General features: G+C 45.1%; 1 protein-coding gene across 1 annotated transcript; it reads left to right on the forward strand.

Moving 5' to 3' along the window:
* The first annotated feature begins 9,270 nt into the window (after positions 1-9,270).
* Positions 9,271-15,438, forward strand: LOC104303479 (cytochrome P450 7A1). The gene is made up of 6 exons (XM_009904105.2): positions 9,271-9,404; positions 10,519-10,759; positions 11,385-11,998; positions 13,263-13,393; positions 14,292-14,467; positions 15,080-15,438. Exons 1-6 carry the CDS (start codon positions 9,325-9,327, stop codon positions 15,377-15,379), a joined length of 1,542 nt encoding a protein of 513 aa, XP_009902407.2. The 5' UTR covers positions 9,271-9,324; the 3' UTR covers positions 15,380-15,438.
* Positions 15,439-15,751: the final 313 nt, after the last annotated feature.

Raw genomic sequence — 15,751 nt, forward strand, 5'->3', positions numbered from 1 at the left:
CTAAAGCTTCTCCTGGAGAATCACAGAATCACCAAGGTTGGAAGAGACCTCAAAGGTCATCAAGTCCAACCTGTCACCACAGACCTCATGGCTAGACCATGGCACCAAGTGCCATGTCCAGTCCCCTCTTGAACACCTCCAGGGATGGGGACTCCACCACCTCCCTGGGCAGCACATTCCAATGGCTAACAACTCTCTCTGGGAAGAACTTTCTCCTCACCTCCAGCTAAACTTCCCCTGGCACAGCTTGAGACTGTGTCCTCTTGTTCTGGTGCTGGTTGCTTGAAAGAAGAGACCTCTCCTGGCTCCAACCTCCCTTCAGGTAGTTGTAGACAAGCAATAAGGTCTCCGCTGAGCCTCCTCCAGGCTAAGCAACCCCAGCTCCCTCAGCCTCTCCTCCTAGGGCTTGTGCTCGAGGCCTCTCCCCAGCCTCACTGCCCTTCTCTGGACATGTTCAAGTGTCTCAATGTCCTTCTTAAACTGAGGGGCCCAGAACTGGACACAGTAGAAACCACAATATAAAGCATACCAGGGACAGGGAGATCCCAGAACAAGCTAAGAAAGAGGCTTTCATACTCAATTACCATAATTATTCCCCATTTGCCATGTTTATATAACATGAGCTTTGCTAGCATCAATTTTCAGTCTTTCAAGTCTTCCTTCACCCAGATTCTTTGCTGCCTTTTTGCTGGTTGTCAAATCTTCATCACATTGGACAACCAAGTCTAGTTGAGAGGTGTTCCTGCCCATGGCAGGGGGGTTGGAGTAGGTGATCTCTTAAGGACACTTCCAACCTAAGCCATGCTGTGATTAAATGTGCTGAGTGCCCTGAAGCTTCTCTTCAGCTAAGAAACCAGAGCACTCAGTAAAGGACTTGATCAGTTTACCAGCAATGAGGAAAGAGACCTGCTTCCATCTCCAGTCTCCTTGTCCTCAGCCAGTCCCAGGAATTGTCAGGCTCCTCTGCAAACTGCTCCAGCAGAAATCACATTCACCAACAGCCATGAATGTTTTTCTGCTGGGTTAGTGAGCCAAACCAGCAAGGAAAGGATCTCACCAGCCCAGAGGAAGGGAAGGGAGAGTGTAGCTGGAAACTGGGGAAAGGAGGAGGAGGAAGAAATGGGAATGAGAGGGAAGGGTGATTGCCTTCCTCCTGGCATTTACAGGCTGTTGCATCATTTGAGCTGCCTGTGCAATTATAACCTCAGTTAAGCTAAACAGAGATTGTGTTGCAGTGCTTCTTTTCCAGACCCTGTAAGTTTCTTCATCCTCCCCAGTCCCAGCATCACTGGTGAGCAGCACAGGAGTATGCAGGACTGGGGAAGCAGCCACAGCAGTGCTGAGCACAGGAACAGCTTCTCTCTGGTTGCTCACAAGGCTCCTGTTTCTGTATCCATAATCAGTCACACATTCCTGCGTGCCAGCGCCTGAACCATCAGCTGAACCATCTGAGTCACACTACACATCATTAAATCTGTGGGATGTGCAAATTTGGACTTAAGGTATGAGTTCACAAAATTCCTGGGTTAGGTGCCTTCTGGGCCAGGAGGGATGGAGGGAACCTAGCTCTGGTTTAACAACAACAGCTGATTGCAGCTTCTGGAATGCTAAACTTTCTGTGTAGCCAAAAGTGATTTTTAATGTAAGTGCAAATGAAATGTTTAGAACTTAGTATGTTCACTTCCTTTATGATAATGGCCTAGCCCAAACACTTGGCTCCATATAGTCTGTTCCTTGTTGGGCACACCAGTAAGTAATCTAAGAACAACAAAGTCCAGCTTACAGGCAGTAGCTCTGGCCCCATGTCCTTCTGGAGGACAGACTGAGGCAGGCAGATTTAGACCAGATATTAGAAAGAATTCTTTACAGCGAGGGTGGTGAGACACTAGAACAGGTTGCCCAGAGAGGTCATGGATGCCTCCTCCCTGGAGGTGTTCAAGACCAGGTCAGAAGAGGCCTTGAGCAATCTGGGCTAGTGAAAGGTGTCCCTGCCCATGGCAGGGGAGTTGGAACTAGATGATCTCTAAGGTTCCTTCCAACATAAACCATTCTATGAATCTATGATCTACCTTGGTAACAAAAATGAATCTTAGCATCCTCCTCTCTAAACATATCAGGAAACACAATTTCAATAAAGATTTCAAAGAACAATCTGAGGCTTTTTCTTCTTGCTTAAGAACAGCTTTTGGACAAGGAAAGATTAACCTTGTTGTAATGGAAAGCCTTCTAAAAATTATCATTCATTTAAATATAGGAATAAAACATGGAAAATGGTCATGTCTCACCTGTGCAACCAGTGCAGGGTGGCATGTCTCAGGCTCCTTCTATCACACAGACCAAAGGCAATTCCAGCTCCCATTCTAGTCTTGTTTCCTTCCCTGGGAAACCAAAGCTCGGAAGAGCTCACACCTCACACACCTCAGCCACTCTGTGACATGATCTGAGCACCTGGGACAAGGGAGGTACCTCTGTGCTGCAGAGTTTGGAGGCAGCCAGCAGAAAGGCCTGGCTGTATCTTTCTAGGAACTCCACCTAGACTGGAGAGCAAAAAAACCAAAGGAGTCAGAGGTGCATCACCCAGACAGACAAACGGCTCTTGATTAGTTCCTGAGGTCTTAGCAAAAAGAGCATCTCTTGTTTGAGAGAGGTGGAACAAATGGCCAAGTTATCAGCTGTGGCCTGTTGGAATTAGAACACCTATGGGCAACAGTGTGGTAATTTTCCATTGTTCTGTTAGTGGGATTTTTTTTTTCCCACTGGTCCTTTGCCAACTTTCAGAGCATAACAGAAACCATCTACTGATCAGTATCAGTCTCAGCTGCTGCAGAAATCTTAACAACATCATACTTGGTTGTTTCCCAGAAAAGCACATTTCTCCTTTGAAGCTGGAAAGAGGTGGTGCTCTTGGTCTTTAGGAAACTCTCCACCCACTCAACAATGAGACATTACTGATGGTCACTCAAAACATGCAAACACTCTTCAGGAGGGCACCCTGCCAGTGCTGGACGGGGAATAATTGTACTGAAGTGCCGCTGTACCTGAGGTGTTTGTGGGGGCGTGAACGGGTCCTGCCCTGAGCCAGGTGCCATGAGTGTCCTGACGTAGTGTTTCTAGGCCAAACCCACGCCAAACCAGCTTAAGTACCTGAGCTGCACTGCTCAGACCCAATTAGACTTGGTAAACAAGGATTTGGGGAGTTTTTTTACAGAAAGAAGGATTTGGGGAGTTTGTTTATGGAAACAAGGATTTCAGCCTCAACCCCTGGGACTCAGAAGGAATCACATCACAGGAGCCTCGCTGCACTCAGGTATTTAATATTGGAAACTGCTGGAATGAAAGCTACCTGGGTCACTGTGTTGCTGATTCCCTGTTTGTATAGGTTTGATCCTGACTTTTAAGGGCACCCTAATTTATTACTTCCACTGTCCCCTCCTCAGCCCACAGGGTGGCTGGGGCTCAGTGACTGCACAATTTTCCACTGTTCACTTGGCAGTTTCATGCCTGATTTCCTGTCCTGCTATTCAAACTCTGCTCTAAAGATGGAAATACTGATGTTGTCACCATCTTTTCTAAGTAACACTCTAGTGTCCCAGTGCTGTGCAAACAATTGCTGGTTTATTTTCTACCCTAATTCCCAGGATGAAGAACAGGGAACTGGGGCACTCAAATGGAATATGCTCATAATGTGTTATTCTGAGCTCTCAGTTCTACAAGCTTGTGTCTCCTGTTTGTGAGACTACAGAAGACACTTTGTTAAGCCACCACCTACCTGACTTCACTGATGGTTGTGGATGACCAACACTTCTGAAAGAGAGATTCTAGGTCCTCTGTGGGGCAACTGGAAAATGAGGGAAAATACAGGAACTGTGTGTGTGGAGAGCCTGGCAAGAGGGCTTGTTTGTCATCCCAGGAGAGCTCTGAGGCAGAGGGGGGAACAGCAACAAACTCTGCCAGCCGAGGGAATGAGCAGTAAGATGTTCCTCTCTCCCCCTCATTCATTTAGACACCTTCCAACCTTTACTACAGATGAAGCAGAGGCAACAACATCCTCCATGCACCACCCTGAGTCAGTCCTAGGTGAGAGGAGGCAGGAAAGTGAGCTGGGGAAGGGGAGGATTTGAGCTCTACACAGGCAGGCAGGGGGGTGACTGTTCTCTTCCTGCGCCTGATCCACAAGTGAGACTTCACTGGAAAGGACTTAAATAGCCTACACAGCTCTGTCCTGGCTCTGACGTACTTGTTTCTGTGTTTAAAAAGCTGTACTCTTTGTAAAGACTATGTAGGCATAGTGGGAATAAGATGTAAATTTCCCATCACCAGTTATTTTTGCTGTTCAACTGCATCCCCAGGGACTCAGGGTTATTGCCTTTCTCCCAGTGTCTCTAAGTCAACCTTTTGTACACTCACATCAGAAGTGCTCTGGTTCAGGCTGAGGTTACAGTCTCTGATTTAGGTGATATTTTGTGGTCCAGACAAAGCATGAAGCCAGACTTGAGGACTACAGGCAGATCCCTGCCCTCAAAATATGTAGCTGAAGTAACCTGGTGGAGCATAGCTCTGTGTTCTGCCTTTACTGCAGTCAGCTGAACGTGAAAATGCAGCAGGAATCTTCTCTATGCTGGTCAGTATCTAAAGGGTGGGGGTCAAGAGGATGGAGCCATTTTTTGAATGGTGCCGAGTGATAAGCCAATGGGCACATGTTGTCCTACAGGCACAAACTGGAACACAGAAGGTTCCATCTTGAACAGGAGGAGAAACTTCTTTGCTGTGAGGAAGACAGAGCACTGGATGAGGTTACCCACAGAAGTTGTGGAGTCCTTCCCTGGAGAGATTCCAAACCCACCTGGATGTTGTGATCCTGGGCAACCTGCTGTGTGTGACCCTGTTTTAGCAGAGGGGTTTGTAATAGATGATCTCCAGAGGTGCCTTCCACCCCTACCATGCTGGGGTTCTGTGCAGTTAAGCCTCCTTGCCCGACAGTTCCTCGATCACAAAACACCACAGCTGAAGTTATAATTTCCCTTTCACATCTGTCACCACTGGAAGTCTTTAGACCAAGCTGAAAATTCTGGGGGAGTCTGCTGTGGGAACATGAATTGCCATGAGCAATCACATGCTCATCCCATCCCAAGGCATGTGTTGGTGTTGGCCCAACGCCCTCCCTCTTCTGGAGAGCTGTCTCTGCACTGACTCAGCAAGTCAAGTGCTTTCTGTAGCTCAGGAGTGGCTTTATTTGGAAGTCTGCCACTGACTTCTGACCACACCAAAACTGTTTAAGTTATGAGATCAGTCTTGAGCCATATGGCTACTGAAGCACTGATGTTCATCCATTTGTTAAGAACAGCAGTAATTTGCTCCCATTTGTAAACCTTCCAGCTCTTTCAGTGCTTCTGGCTGTTACCTGATGCTTTGGCTTCATCTTCCTCAGCTCCTGTTCTCTGCAACATCTACCTGTCATCTTTCATCCATCACTTTCTTCTTCCTGAGTTACCATCTTCCTTCTGTGGATATATTTCTTCTTTTTCTTCTTTTCTTTCTTTCTTTCTGCTTTTGGCTTTTCTGACTTCCACTTGTGGTTGAAGTCCTTCCATCTACAAATCTGTAAGAGGAGAATCTCTGGGGTTTGCCTGTTTAAACTAAAAAAAAACCCCAACACCCAAATAATCACAGAATCAAAAAATGTTAGGGGTTGAAAGGGACTTCCAAAAGCTCATCTAGTCCAACCCACCTGCCAGAGCAGGAAGGGATTTCTATTCTAAACCCATATAGAAATCAATGGATGAAATGACAATAATTTTGCAAATTACAATAAAATTGCAATATTACAGCAATTCTGGTAGTGGAAAAACCAGAATCGTTTGTTAACATCAGCACACAGAGAGAGTTCTTTTCAGATTAGCCATCTGCATTCAGCTGCAATTCAATTTCCTCTGGCCAGAAGGCTGATTCAGGTGTAAATCTAAGGGCTCTGCTTTGGACAGCTCATTTGTGCAGCTCCCAGACTCATCTCTTTTTAACCTCATATGGACAGTGGGGCAGCTTCACACTTTGAATTTGCTTTCATCCGATGGTCATGACAACACCATGCTTTATTTTGCTTTTCTTCTGCACAATGCAGACACTGTTCACTGCCACAGCCCCTTTTAGCCACAACAGTAACAAGCTTTGGCTGCATGAAATTACCATCATGAGAGGGAATATGACCCAGAAAAGGATTGAAGCCATGACTGGCAGATTTCTGCTGCAATACAGAAGAACTATTCAGTTCTTCACTTGCACCCCCCAATAAATACTGTGGCACAAAAAGATGGGGAAGATGGAGCACTGAAGTCATTCCAGCAGGATAGGTGTATTTTCCTTTAGAAGAGTGAAGTGTGGCTCAGTCACAGAGCTGTGTGCCTCACACTTGGTTTAGTTCTTTGCATTTTGCACAGCCCAGTGAAGCTCAGAGCTACAGTAAAAGACACATTGATGTACAACTGTTCTAGGCAAAATTTCCCATCCCTAGACAACAATCTAGCAAGGATCTCCCACAGAATGATCCTCGTGTTCATCTACAGATCCAAGGGAAAAATGATAGAGCATCCTGAACCGCTAGAGAAACTGTCCAAGGACAGCTGTGAAGATGCCTTCTCCCTGACCACCAGGCAGATCCCAGTATTCCCAGGCTGTGAATCCTTTCCAGCTAACATTGTTCATCCAGATTCATCATTTTCCACAAACTTCTGGAGACTTCAACCCAAAGTGGCCACAACAGCCACTGCAATCATGATTGAGGGGAACTTACAGACTGTTTCCAACTAGTGGGTCCCTGTTGGCCTTTATTTCTTCTTAGATCTAGGGTGCCCATAGCATGACTGAAAGTCCATGTATATATGAGACAGCTTTCATAACAGCTATATTTATATGCAAATCCAAAGAAAAATACATAGGCATGTAGAATAAAGACCAATTTTGTTGTCTAGAAACAGGGAACCAACACTGACCAGCACAGTTCAACGACTGCTGGAGAACAGAAGTGTCATTCAAAGAGGTTTGCCAGTAGGTGGGGACACACAATTACTTGTTAACAGTTTTCTGGCTGCAAAAGATTCATAGCTTAGTTTGGGTTGGAAAGGATCACTCAAGGTCATTTAGTCCAACCCCCCTGGCTGGATTCTGTGATCACAAAGAGAAAGACGTTGGGCAGCTCTACAGATGGGGAGGGACTTTTTACAACAGCTTGTAGTGGTAGGATATGGGGGGGATGGATTGAAGCTGGAAGAGGGCAGATTTAGACTGGAGATTAGGAAGAAATTCTTTACAGTGAGGGTGGTGAGACACTGGAGCAGGTTGCCCAGATAGGTTGTGGATGCCTCCTCTCTGAAGGTGTTCAAGGCCAGGTTGGATAAGGCCTTGAGCAACCTGGGCTGGTGGGAGGTATCCCTGCCTGTGGCACTAGATGATCTCGGAGACCCCTTCCAACCCAAACCACTCTAAGATTCTATGAGATGTCACTCCTGTTGTGGCAGTGAGAGGCTGTCTATTATCATCACACTGCAGTACAAATACTTCAAAGCATGTAAAAAGAAATTCAAGTGGGACTGGGAGCTCTACCTGTTGCCAAATACGGTAGTGTGAGGAGCCACGGGTCCCTGTTGCTGGTTAATTATTCCTGTGTGTTAGACACTAAACTGACAGAAGCTTCCAGCTTTCTTCTCCAGTGTTGTTTGGACATAAAATGGCTGAGACCTGCAGAGGCAATAAGGATTAGACACAAACAGAATAAAATGGTTGTACTTGTTTAGGATGAGGAAGTGGTGATGGGATGTAGTCAAAGATGACACCCAGAACTGAAATTTCCCCTAGTGGTAACAAATAGGAAATGGGAAAGCATGGCTCTTGTAAAGCAATTCTGTTACAACAGGGTAGATTCAGCTGGGGATAAAAGTAGTTTTTCTAGAACCATCAAAGAAACAGCTGTGCTTAAATGGAAGGTGGGGGGGGGCTGGATTTTGAGCTGACATGCAAAAGAACTTGGCTTTTAGCTTAACTGAGGGCAATCTCAATGCTGTGAGAAGAGTTGGTTTCTTTATTTGATCAGCTTTAAAACTGCCTCAAATGTAGTGGCATGTGCACAGAGTTTACTCTGTGCCTCGCTGCTGGCCTTGCTTTGAAGCCAGGGCAAAGTTGGAACAGGTTGCCCAGGGAGGTCATGGAGGTCTCCTTCCCTGGAGATTTTCAAGGACAGGCTGGAGGAGGCCTTGAGCAATCTGGTCTAGTGGAGGCTGTCCCTGCCAATTCCAGGGGACTTGAAACTAGGTGATCTTCAAGGTTTCTGTCAACCCAAACCATTCTATGATTATCATCTGCCAGGTTTGCAGCTCAGTGCCTTCAGTGCTCTGTGCAATTGGAACAGCAAAAGGTCCAACTCTTTACTGTTTCACCACAAAGCTGTAAGGTACACAACTGAGCTTGAAAAAGTGACTGAAACCCATCAGTGCCTCTTTTAGAAACATATGAGGTCCTCAATGACTAATGAGATGCTGCACTAAGCTACTTGAGCTGCTCCCCCGATGGCTCAATGCTAGCTGCTGGGAGCAAGCCAAAGTCTGAACTCTCACTAGTCACCAACATAAAGGGAAACAGGTTTAATGGGAAAATGAAAGGTGATCAAGGACAATGAAAAAAACCATATTAAACCAGTATGGTTGTCTAGTTCTGCTTTCTTCTCTCTCACTCTGCAATATAGAGACCCCAAAGCATTGCTAGAGGGAGTGACTCCATCTGTGCAGCCATCCCTTCACCCAGACATTTGCTCTTGCACACCACAGCCAAGGCACTCCATGAGAATGAGGAGGGAGGAGATGAGCAGGCTGGCAGCTGAAGGACAGCAGCTCAAACTGCAGCCACCAGTCTGAAACCTCTGGGCACTTCTCAGTACCCATTTCATTTATTGCTAAACTTGAACTATAAACTGCAATTGGTAAATTTGGAGGATAGATTGAAACACACCTGACAGACCTTCAAATTATCAACTATTACAGCTCTTTGATTACTTTGGCACCACTACTGATGTGTGACATGAGCTCAAGGCCATGCCTGCAACTGGCTACATCAATCCAGTGGAGCTCCCTGCAGAAAGATGTCAGAACAGAGACACCAGAGGCTGTCTCCAGAAGTGGTTAATCAATAGCTTGCTAGACTGACTGAATGCAATTAGATACAGGGGTGCACCTACAGTATATAAATCCTCACCTGTCTTCTGTATCATTCTCAGTCCCCTCTGCTGCCATACTGGTAGTTACCAGCTCTCCACTTGGAAGTTTTGAGACACCACCAGAAATGATCATAACATCCTGGATCTGGGGAGCAGTTGCCATACTCTGTTGTGCATTTTGGCTTTTTCGAGGGAGGAGGAGAAGGTAAGGAATCTATTTTAAAATGCATCTCCATGTACCTAGCCTTTATGTCAAATATCCTGTCTACATAAGTAAAAGAAGTGCAAACTGAAGAGTGTCTGATGGGCAGATGCATGGCAGCATGGGCGAGGCTCTGAGAGTGATGTTAGAGCAGAATTTTTGTCTCTGGGCTCTTTAATAACAGTGAGGTAATGCCTAGACACAGCTGCAGTTACAAATCTATGTGCAAATGAGGGAATTAAACTCTGAATATGCATGTTCTGATTTCCTAAAGTGCTGGGCTGTAGGTTTACCTGCATTGTAATCTCAGCTAATACCTACTTGTATCTAATTATAGTTCCATACCTACTTACAAACATTTCCATATTATCAGTCTAGCATCTCTAGCAACACAGTTTAACACAGTATTTATGTCCCTTGCTATGTCAAATGCATATAGCTTAGAAAGCATCTATCCTACTGGCACATTTACAGCAGGAGCAAGATATTTACTGACCTCCTGTAATTCTGCGGTTTTCAGCTGTTGTTTTCTTGGTTTACCTTAAAAGGGTTATTAAAATCCCCTTGGGATTCAAACTGAATTGTGGATCCCATTGGCCAAAAATTCATAGATTGATAGATTCATGGAATGATTTAGGTTGGAAGGGACCTTAAAGACCATCTAGTTCCAAATCCTGTGCTATGGGCAGGGACATCTCCCTCTAGGCCAGGTTGCTCAAGGCCCCATCCAACCTGGATTTGAATACTACCAGGCTTCGAGTCTCCACAACATCTCTGGGCAAGGGGCAGAATATCTTCCTTATATCTAATCTAAATTCATCTTCTTCCAGTCTGAAGCCATTACCCCTTGTTCTGTCACTCCATGCCTTTGCAGGAAGTGCCTCCCCAGCTCTCCTGTAACCCCCTTCAAATACTGGGGTTGTTCTTACATACCAGACCTCACAGTAGGCTTAGTGCTTAAGGAGTAGAAAACCTTTTATCATTCTATTTGTTTGGGTTTGGGGTTTTTTTTGCATTTGTTCACATTACAACAGCATCAGTATCTTTCTTACCTGGCATCCTGCAGAAGAGAGCTTTATACACATTCACACTTCCAGCATCTGTTTGTGTTTCATAGGCGACAAGGTGAGCCACCACTTGAAAATGGATTCCTTCCATACCTGGGCTGTGCCTTGCAGTTTGGTGCCAACCCCCTGGAGTTCCTCAGAGAAAAGCAGAAGAAGCATGGGCACATTTTCACCTGCAGAGTAGCAGGGAAATACATTCACTTCCTGACCGACCCTTTTTCATACAACGCTCTGACACGCCAGGGCAAACACCTGGACTGGAAGAAGTTCCATTTTGCTACTTCTGCCAAGGTACCACTTTTAAAATGCTTTTAATGTCTAACATGCAAAGTGTCTGCTGGCAGGAAAGATGTTAGTCCCTATAGCATAACTGTGCCTTTGAAACAGAAATGGTTTCCTGTTCCTTCACTTTTACTGGGTCTTGTCTTTTCCTTAATGGAAAGGAAGTCTGCACTGATTAGGACTGTCCAAGAACGACATTATTTAGCCATGTAGTAGATTGCTGAAGCAGAACTACAATTAACACCATCTGCAAAATGATACTACAGCTTGCTGAAGCTGAACCCTTTTTCAGGAGGTTCTCACTACTATGGATGATTTCCTCCTAATGCCTTTTAAAATGGTGCAGCACAGTAGGAGCTCAAACTCCTCCAGAAGTTAACAAAAAAAGCTCTTGTTGATGGGAGCTGGATGAATGTCTAGGTGACCGTGCCCATTGATTTGTAAGCATCTGTTTGACTCTATTTCCATTTGCCTACCTACCTGTTCCCTGGGAAAGTATCACTTTTACTGTTAATAGCCCTTAATCTGCTTCCAGCTCCAACAAGCTATGAAGTTAGTCCTTGGCTCTACCTTCTGTTAGACTTCACCAAAATTATGACAGCTGTTTATCATGTGTGTAATCAACTTTTGACAGGCTTTTGGGCATGGCAGCATTGACCCAGCAGAGGGAAACACCACTGAAAATTTCCATCAGACTTTCATTCGGACCCTGCAAGGTAACGCCCTAGATGCCCTCATCGATGCAATGATGGAGAACCTACAGTACGTCATGCTGCAGTCAAGAACCTCTAAACCTCAGCCCAAGGCCTGGGTGACAGAAGGACTTTACACATTCTGCTGCCAAGTGATGTTTGAGTCTGGCTTTTTAACACTTTTTGGTAAAGAGTTAAATACAAATAATGACGCAACTCTATCGCCAAAGCAGGACGCTGAGAGAGCTCACATCCTAAACGCCATGGAGAACTTCAAGGAATTCGATAGGATCTTCCCAGCCCTCGTGGCAGGGCTGCCTATCCACCTCTTCAAGAGTGCCCACAGCGCACGGGAGAAGCTGGGAGAAGCTCTCCTCCACAAGAACCTGCAGAAGAGGGACAACCTCTCTGAGCTTGTCACCCTCCGCATGTTCCTCAACGACACTCTGTCGACCTTCGACGACATGGAGAAAGCAAAGACCCACGTGGCGGTGCTCTGGGCCTCGCAAGCCAACACCATTCCTGCCACCTTTTGGAGCTTGTTCTATCTTCTTAAGTAAGTCCCTATGCTTCTTGTTTCCTGGTAAGAAAAGTGTTTGCTGTCTTCCAGAAACCAGCTCAACAACACAGGCAAATTCCCCTGCCTGGCACCTCCAAAAGCTTACCGATTGCAACCGAAGTGCCACGTTGCTGTGGACTCCCACAGAACCCCACTTTGCTTGTCTGAGACCAAGTAGTGGTGCCACAGAGCAATCCTCTAGAGGTTTTAAGGAAAAACAAAACACTTTGTCAAGAAGGCTTTGGAGTAAATCTGTATGATATGGCATTAGAAGTGCTGGTTGCAGTCAGAACAGGAATTGTGTAGCAGGCTCCCAATATCATCAGACATTTTTAGACCACCTCACTAGAGCAGGCAAAATGAGCTTTAATTTCATTGTGGGCTTCATAGATATTCAATAGGAAATAGTTTACACATCAATAGATTCTGCTGAGGGTGCAGAGTAGACTGCAGCTGCTGAGCTTGTTACTCATGAGAGGAGTGCACAGCTCAGATAATATTTAATGCCCATTTTAGAGTGGGCCTCTGTGGCGTATAATCTACCTTAGCTTGACTAACTCTTCAGTATGCATCCAAATTGCTGATGGTTTTACTTAGCCAGTGGCTTGCATCCTCATTTCTACCTGCCAGTGCTAGTATCTGAGGTTCTTGACTACTTTTCACTCCAAGAATGCTTTGGATTTAGGTCTTCTGGCCTTGGAGTCTTTTAGCACCCTGACTAATTGTGCCTTCATCAAGACACTATTGCATCCTGTATTTTAATCTAGAAGCATTTCACCACAGCTCATGTATTCCACAGCTGTTAGAAAGTCTGGACAGTGAAGGATACTGTGTGGACTCAGAATGTTGCCACACAATAGGACATCATCCAAAATAAGTGACATTATAAAACTGATCTATAATCCTGTCCATCAGATTCCTTCTAGGGGCTACTGCCTAACCTACAATCGATTGGTTTGTTTCTTGTTCTTGCCATTGCTTGGTAGTGACAGTACTTCTTCTTACCTGAGTTATGCACATCAGTTCTGTCCCAAGAAGCAACTCCTTGAGGTTCTTTTCATTCTTTTTGAAGCTCTCATACCTGTGCCAAGACATGACAAAGTGTAACTGCACCATTTTGCTGCAACATTTTCATTTTAGGAGGTTGCATTTGTCAGCCAACAAACTAAATCTTACTCAGGAAGCAAGCTGATGGTGAAGTGCCTTTTTAAAGCATTCTGAAGTGTAAAATGCTGTTCTGCTTCTGCTCTTTTGGTCTTAGGAACCCAGAAGCAATGAGAGCTGCTACCAAAGAAGTACAAACTGTTTTGGAAAGCACTGGAGAGAAGATCAGCCCAGAGGGCAGACACATTTCCTTGACCCGAAAGCAGCTGGATAACATGCCAGTACTAGGTATGATTATTCCACACAGAAGCACCAGAAGTCACCCCACAATTTTCACAGCTTTCCATTTGTTACTATATTAATGCTTGCTATGGAATCACTATGGAATGAGGCAGAGCTCTGAGCAACCTGCTCTATTTGCAGATGTCCCTGCTGACTGCAATGGGGGTGTTGGACTGGCTGAGTTTGAAAGGTCCCTTCCAACCCAAACCATTCTATGATTCAACTGACAAAGACTAGGATAAAATCCTGTCTGTTTCTTAGCAGTAACCAACACAATCATCCTCCCAATGGCCCAGGTGGTGCTGAGTACCAAAACTGATGCAAATAGCATTATCTCATGGGTAATCATCTCAATGCAGCTACACAACACAGATTGGAGACCCATGGCTAATTCAGAGCAATACTTTGTTTAGCAGTGACTTCAGATCAAATGTCCAAGACACAGAGAGGTTTGAAAATGTCACCCTTTAGCTACTGTTGATTTAAAAACAAAAAAGCAGCTTATACTGAAACAAAACAAGTAAAAGTTTTCTGAGAACCAGTTTTTATGCACCACCTCCTAAAGTGTCAGAAAATCCTGATCACTGCACGGTTTCTTGTTACATTTCCAGTTTTGGCTGGTTTGCTCTTTATCTCTGAGTGAAAATGTGTCTCAGATATTCTGTTGCCTCTAGTCTAAGTATTTTTTTGCTAGGGGAAAGCAGATTATGCTCTGGGTGTTATCTGCAGAAGGGATAACAATGCTAAAAGGAAATGAGAGAGATACTTTGGTAGGCATTTAGAAAGATATTTTTAAATGCTTCTTCCAGTAAATGCAGGGCCTGAAATAGTTCAAAAGGCATGGCCTCCCCCAAGGACATACATACCATTTCCATGGTAATCATTGCCTCTCCTCTCCCTACAGACAGCATCATCAAGGAGGCAATGAGGCTGTCGAGTGCATCCATGACTTTCCGAGTTGCCAAGGAGGATTTCACGTTGCACTTAGAAAATGAGTTTTACAACATTCGCAGGGATGATCTTGTAGCTCTTTATCCTCAGCTCCTGCATTTTGATCCAGAAATCTATGCTGATCCCTTGGTAAGTGTTTATCAAAGGGCATTAAACTCTTGAGCTCTAGCAGAAGCTAACATGCCTTGAAACAGAGCATTGATCAGGGTGCCCCCCACGGCTGGTTTTCTGTTGTACTCCAGACAATCTGTTCCTACACCTAGAAATACAACAATAGGCAAGGAAAATAACAAAGTCAGGGCAAGCATTACCTGCTGAACATGTTTTAGTGTAACTAAAACGTGTGCTGCCAGCCCACGGCAGCCTCCTACTTACTGCCTTCCTCAGCGAGGAACAATCACCACTATGGAGGGGCTGAGGGAGGGCGAGGATAATGTTTTCCCAAAAGCACAGAATAAGAAATCTTCCTGCTCTGCTGTATGAGCAAGGATGCAGGTCACAAGCCTTCCTTTAAGAGGTCAGAAAACTATCACAACGACCTGGTGATCATGTCCCACATAGCAGAGCTTCCCTGGGCTTACCATCTCCAAAACAGCACTACGGGGGCTGGCGCTACAGTACAGCACTTAGGGCTAGAGGCTCTTCTTCCCCAGCCTGCACTTGGTGTCCTAATGGCATCCATGCCTCCAAAACCTCGAGAAAACCATGACAACATGAAGTAACTCTTGGTTTTGCTTGCAGACATTCAAATACGATCGCTTTCTCAACGAGAAGGGGGAAGAGAAGACCGACTTCTACCGTGGCGGCCGCAAGCTCAAGTACTACTACATGCCCTTTGGGACGGGCATAGCCAAGTGCCCTGGCAGGTTATTTGCTGTCCATGAAATCAAACAGTTTCTGACTGTGATTTTTTCATATTTTGAGCTAGAGCTGGTGGACACCAATGTGCAGTGTCCTTCTTTAGATCAATCCCGTGCAGGACTGGGCATTTTGCAACCAGCCAACGACATCGATTTCAGGTACAGACTGAGATGCCTGTGAACAGCTGGTTTATATTACACACTTCAAACTATGGACTATATAAAGACACTTATCTAACATATCCTTTCTATATATATATTTTTTATGTATATATGCAAGTGAAATGTTGCAAGTCTCAGGGGAAGATGCAGGTGAAGATGTCAGATCATCAGTCTAATGGGAAAATGCATCAGGCATACCTTTATGGGACCAGTATGCAGGGGGTTTAATGCACTGTGGTTGATGCAAAATATCTCCCCTTTTACCACCCATTCCAGTTCAGTTTCTGAACTGTATGTGTAGAGCAGCTCTTCTTGGTTCTTTTTTTTCCCCCCTTACCTGTCAGCAGATATTTCCCCAGGGCTAATTCTAAGTCATTGTTACAACTCAGCT

Source organism: Dryobates pubescens, chromosome 3, assembly GCF_014839835.1.
Source record: "Dryobates pubescens isolate bDryPub1 chromosome 3, bDryPub1.pri, whole genome shotgun sequence".
Lineage (NCBI taxonomy): Eukaryota > Metazoa > Chordata > Aves > Piciformes > Picidae > Dryobates > Dryobates pubescens.

What these genes read in the sequence shown, in the direction of transcription:
- LOC104303479 (XM_009904105.2), top strand. Translation starts at nt 9,325, where the DNA reads ATGATCATAACATCCTGGATCTGGGGAGCAGTTGCCATACTCTGTTGT. An exon ending in AGCTTGTTCTATCTTCTTAA is followed by an intron (nt 11,999 to 13,262) that starts GTAAGTCCCTAT and finishes TTTTGGTCTTAG; the next exon opens with GAACCCAGAAGCAATGAGAG. An exon ending in GGATAACATGCCAGTACTAG is followed by an intron (nt 13,394 to 14,291) that starts GTATGATTATTC and finishes CTCTCCCTACAG; the next exon opens with ACAGCATCATCAAGGAGGCA.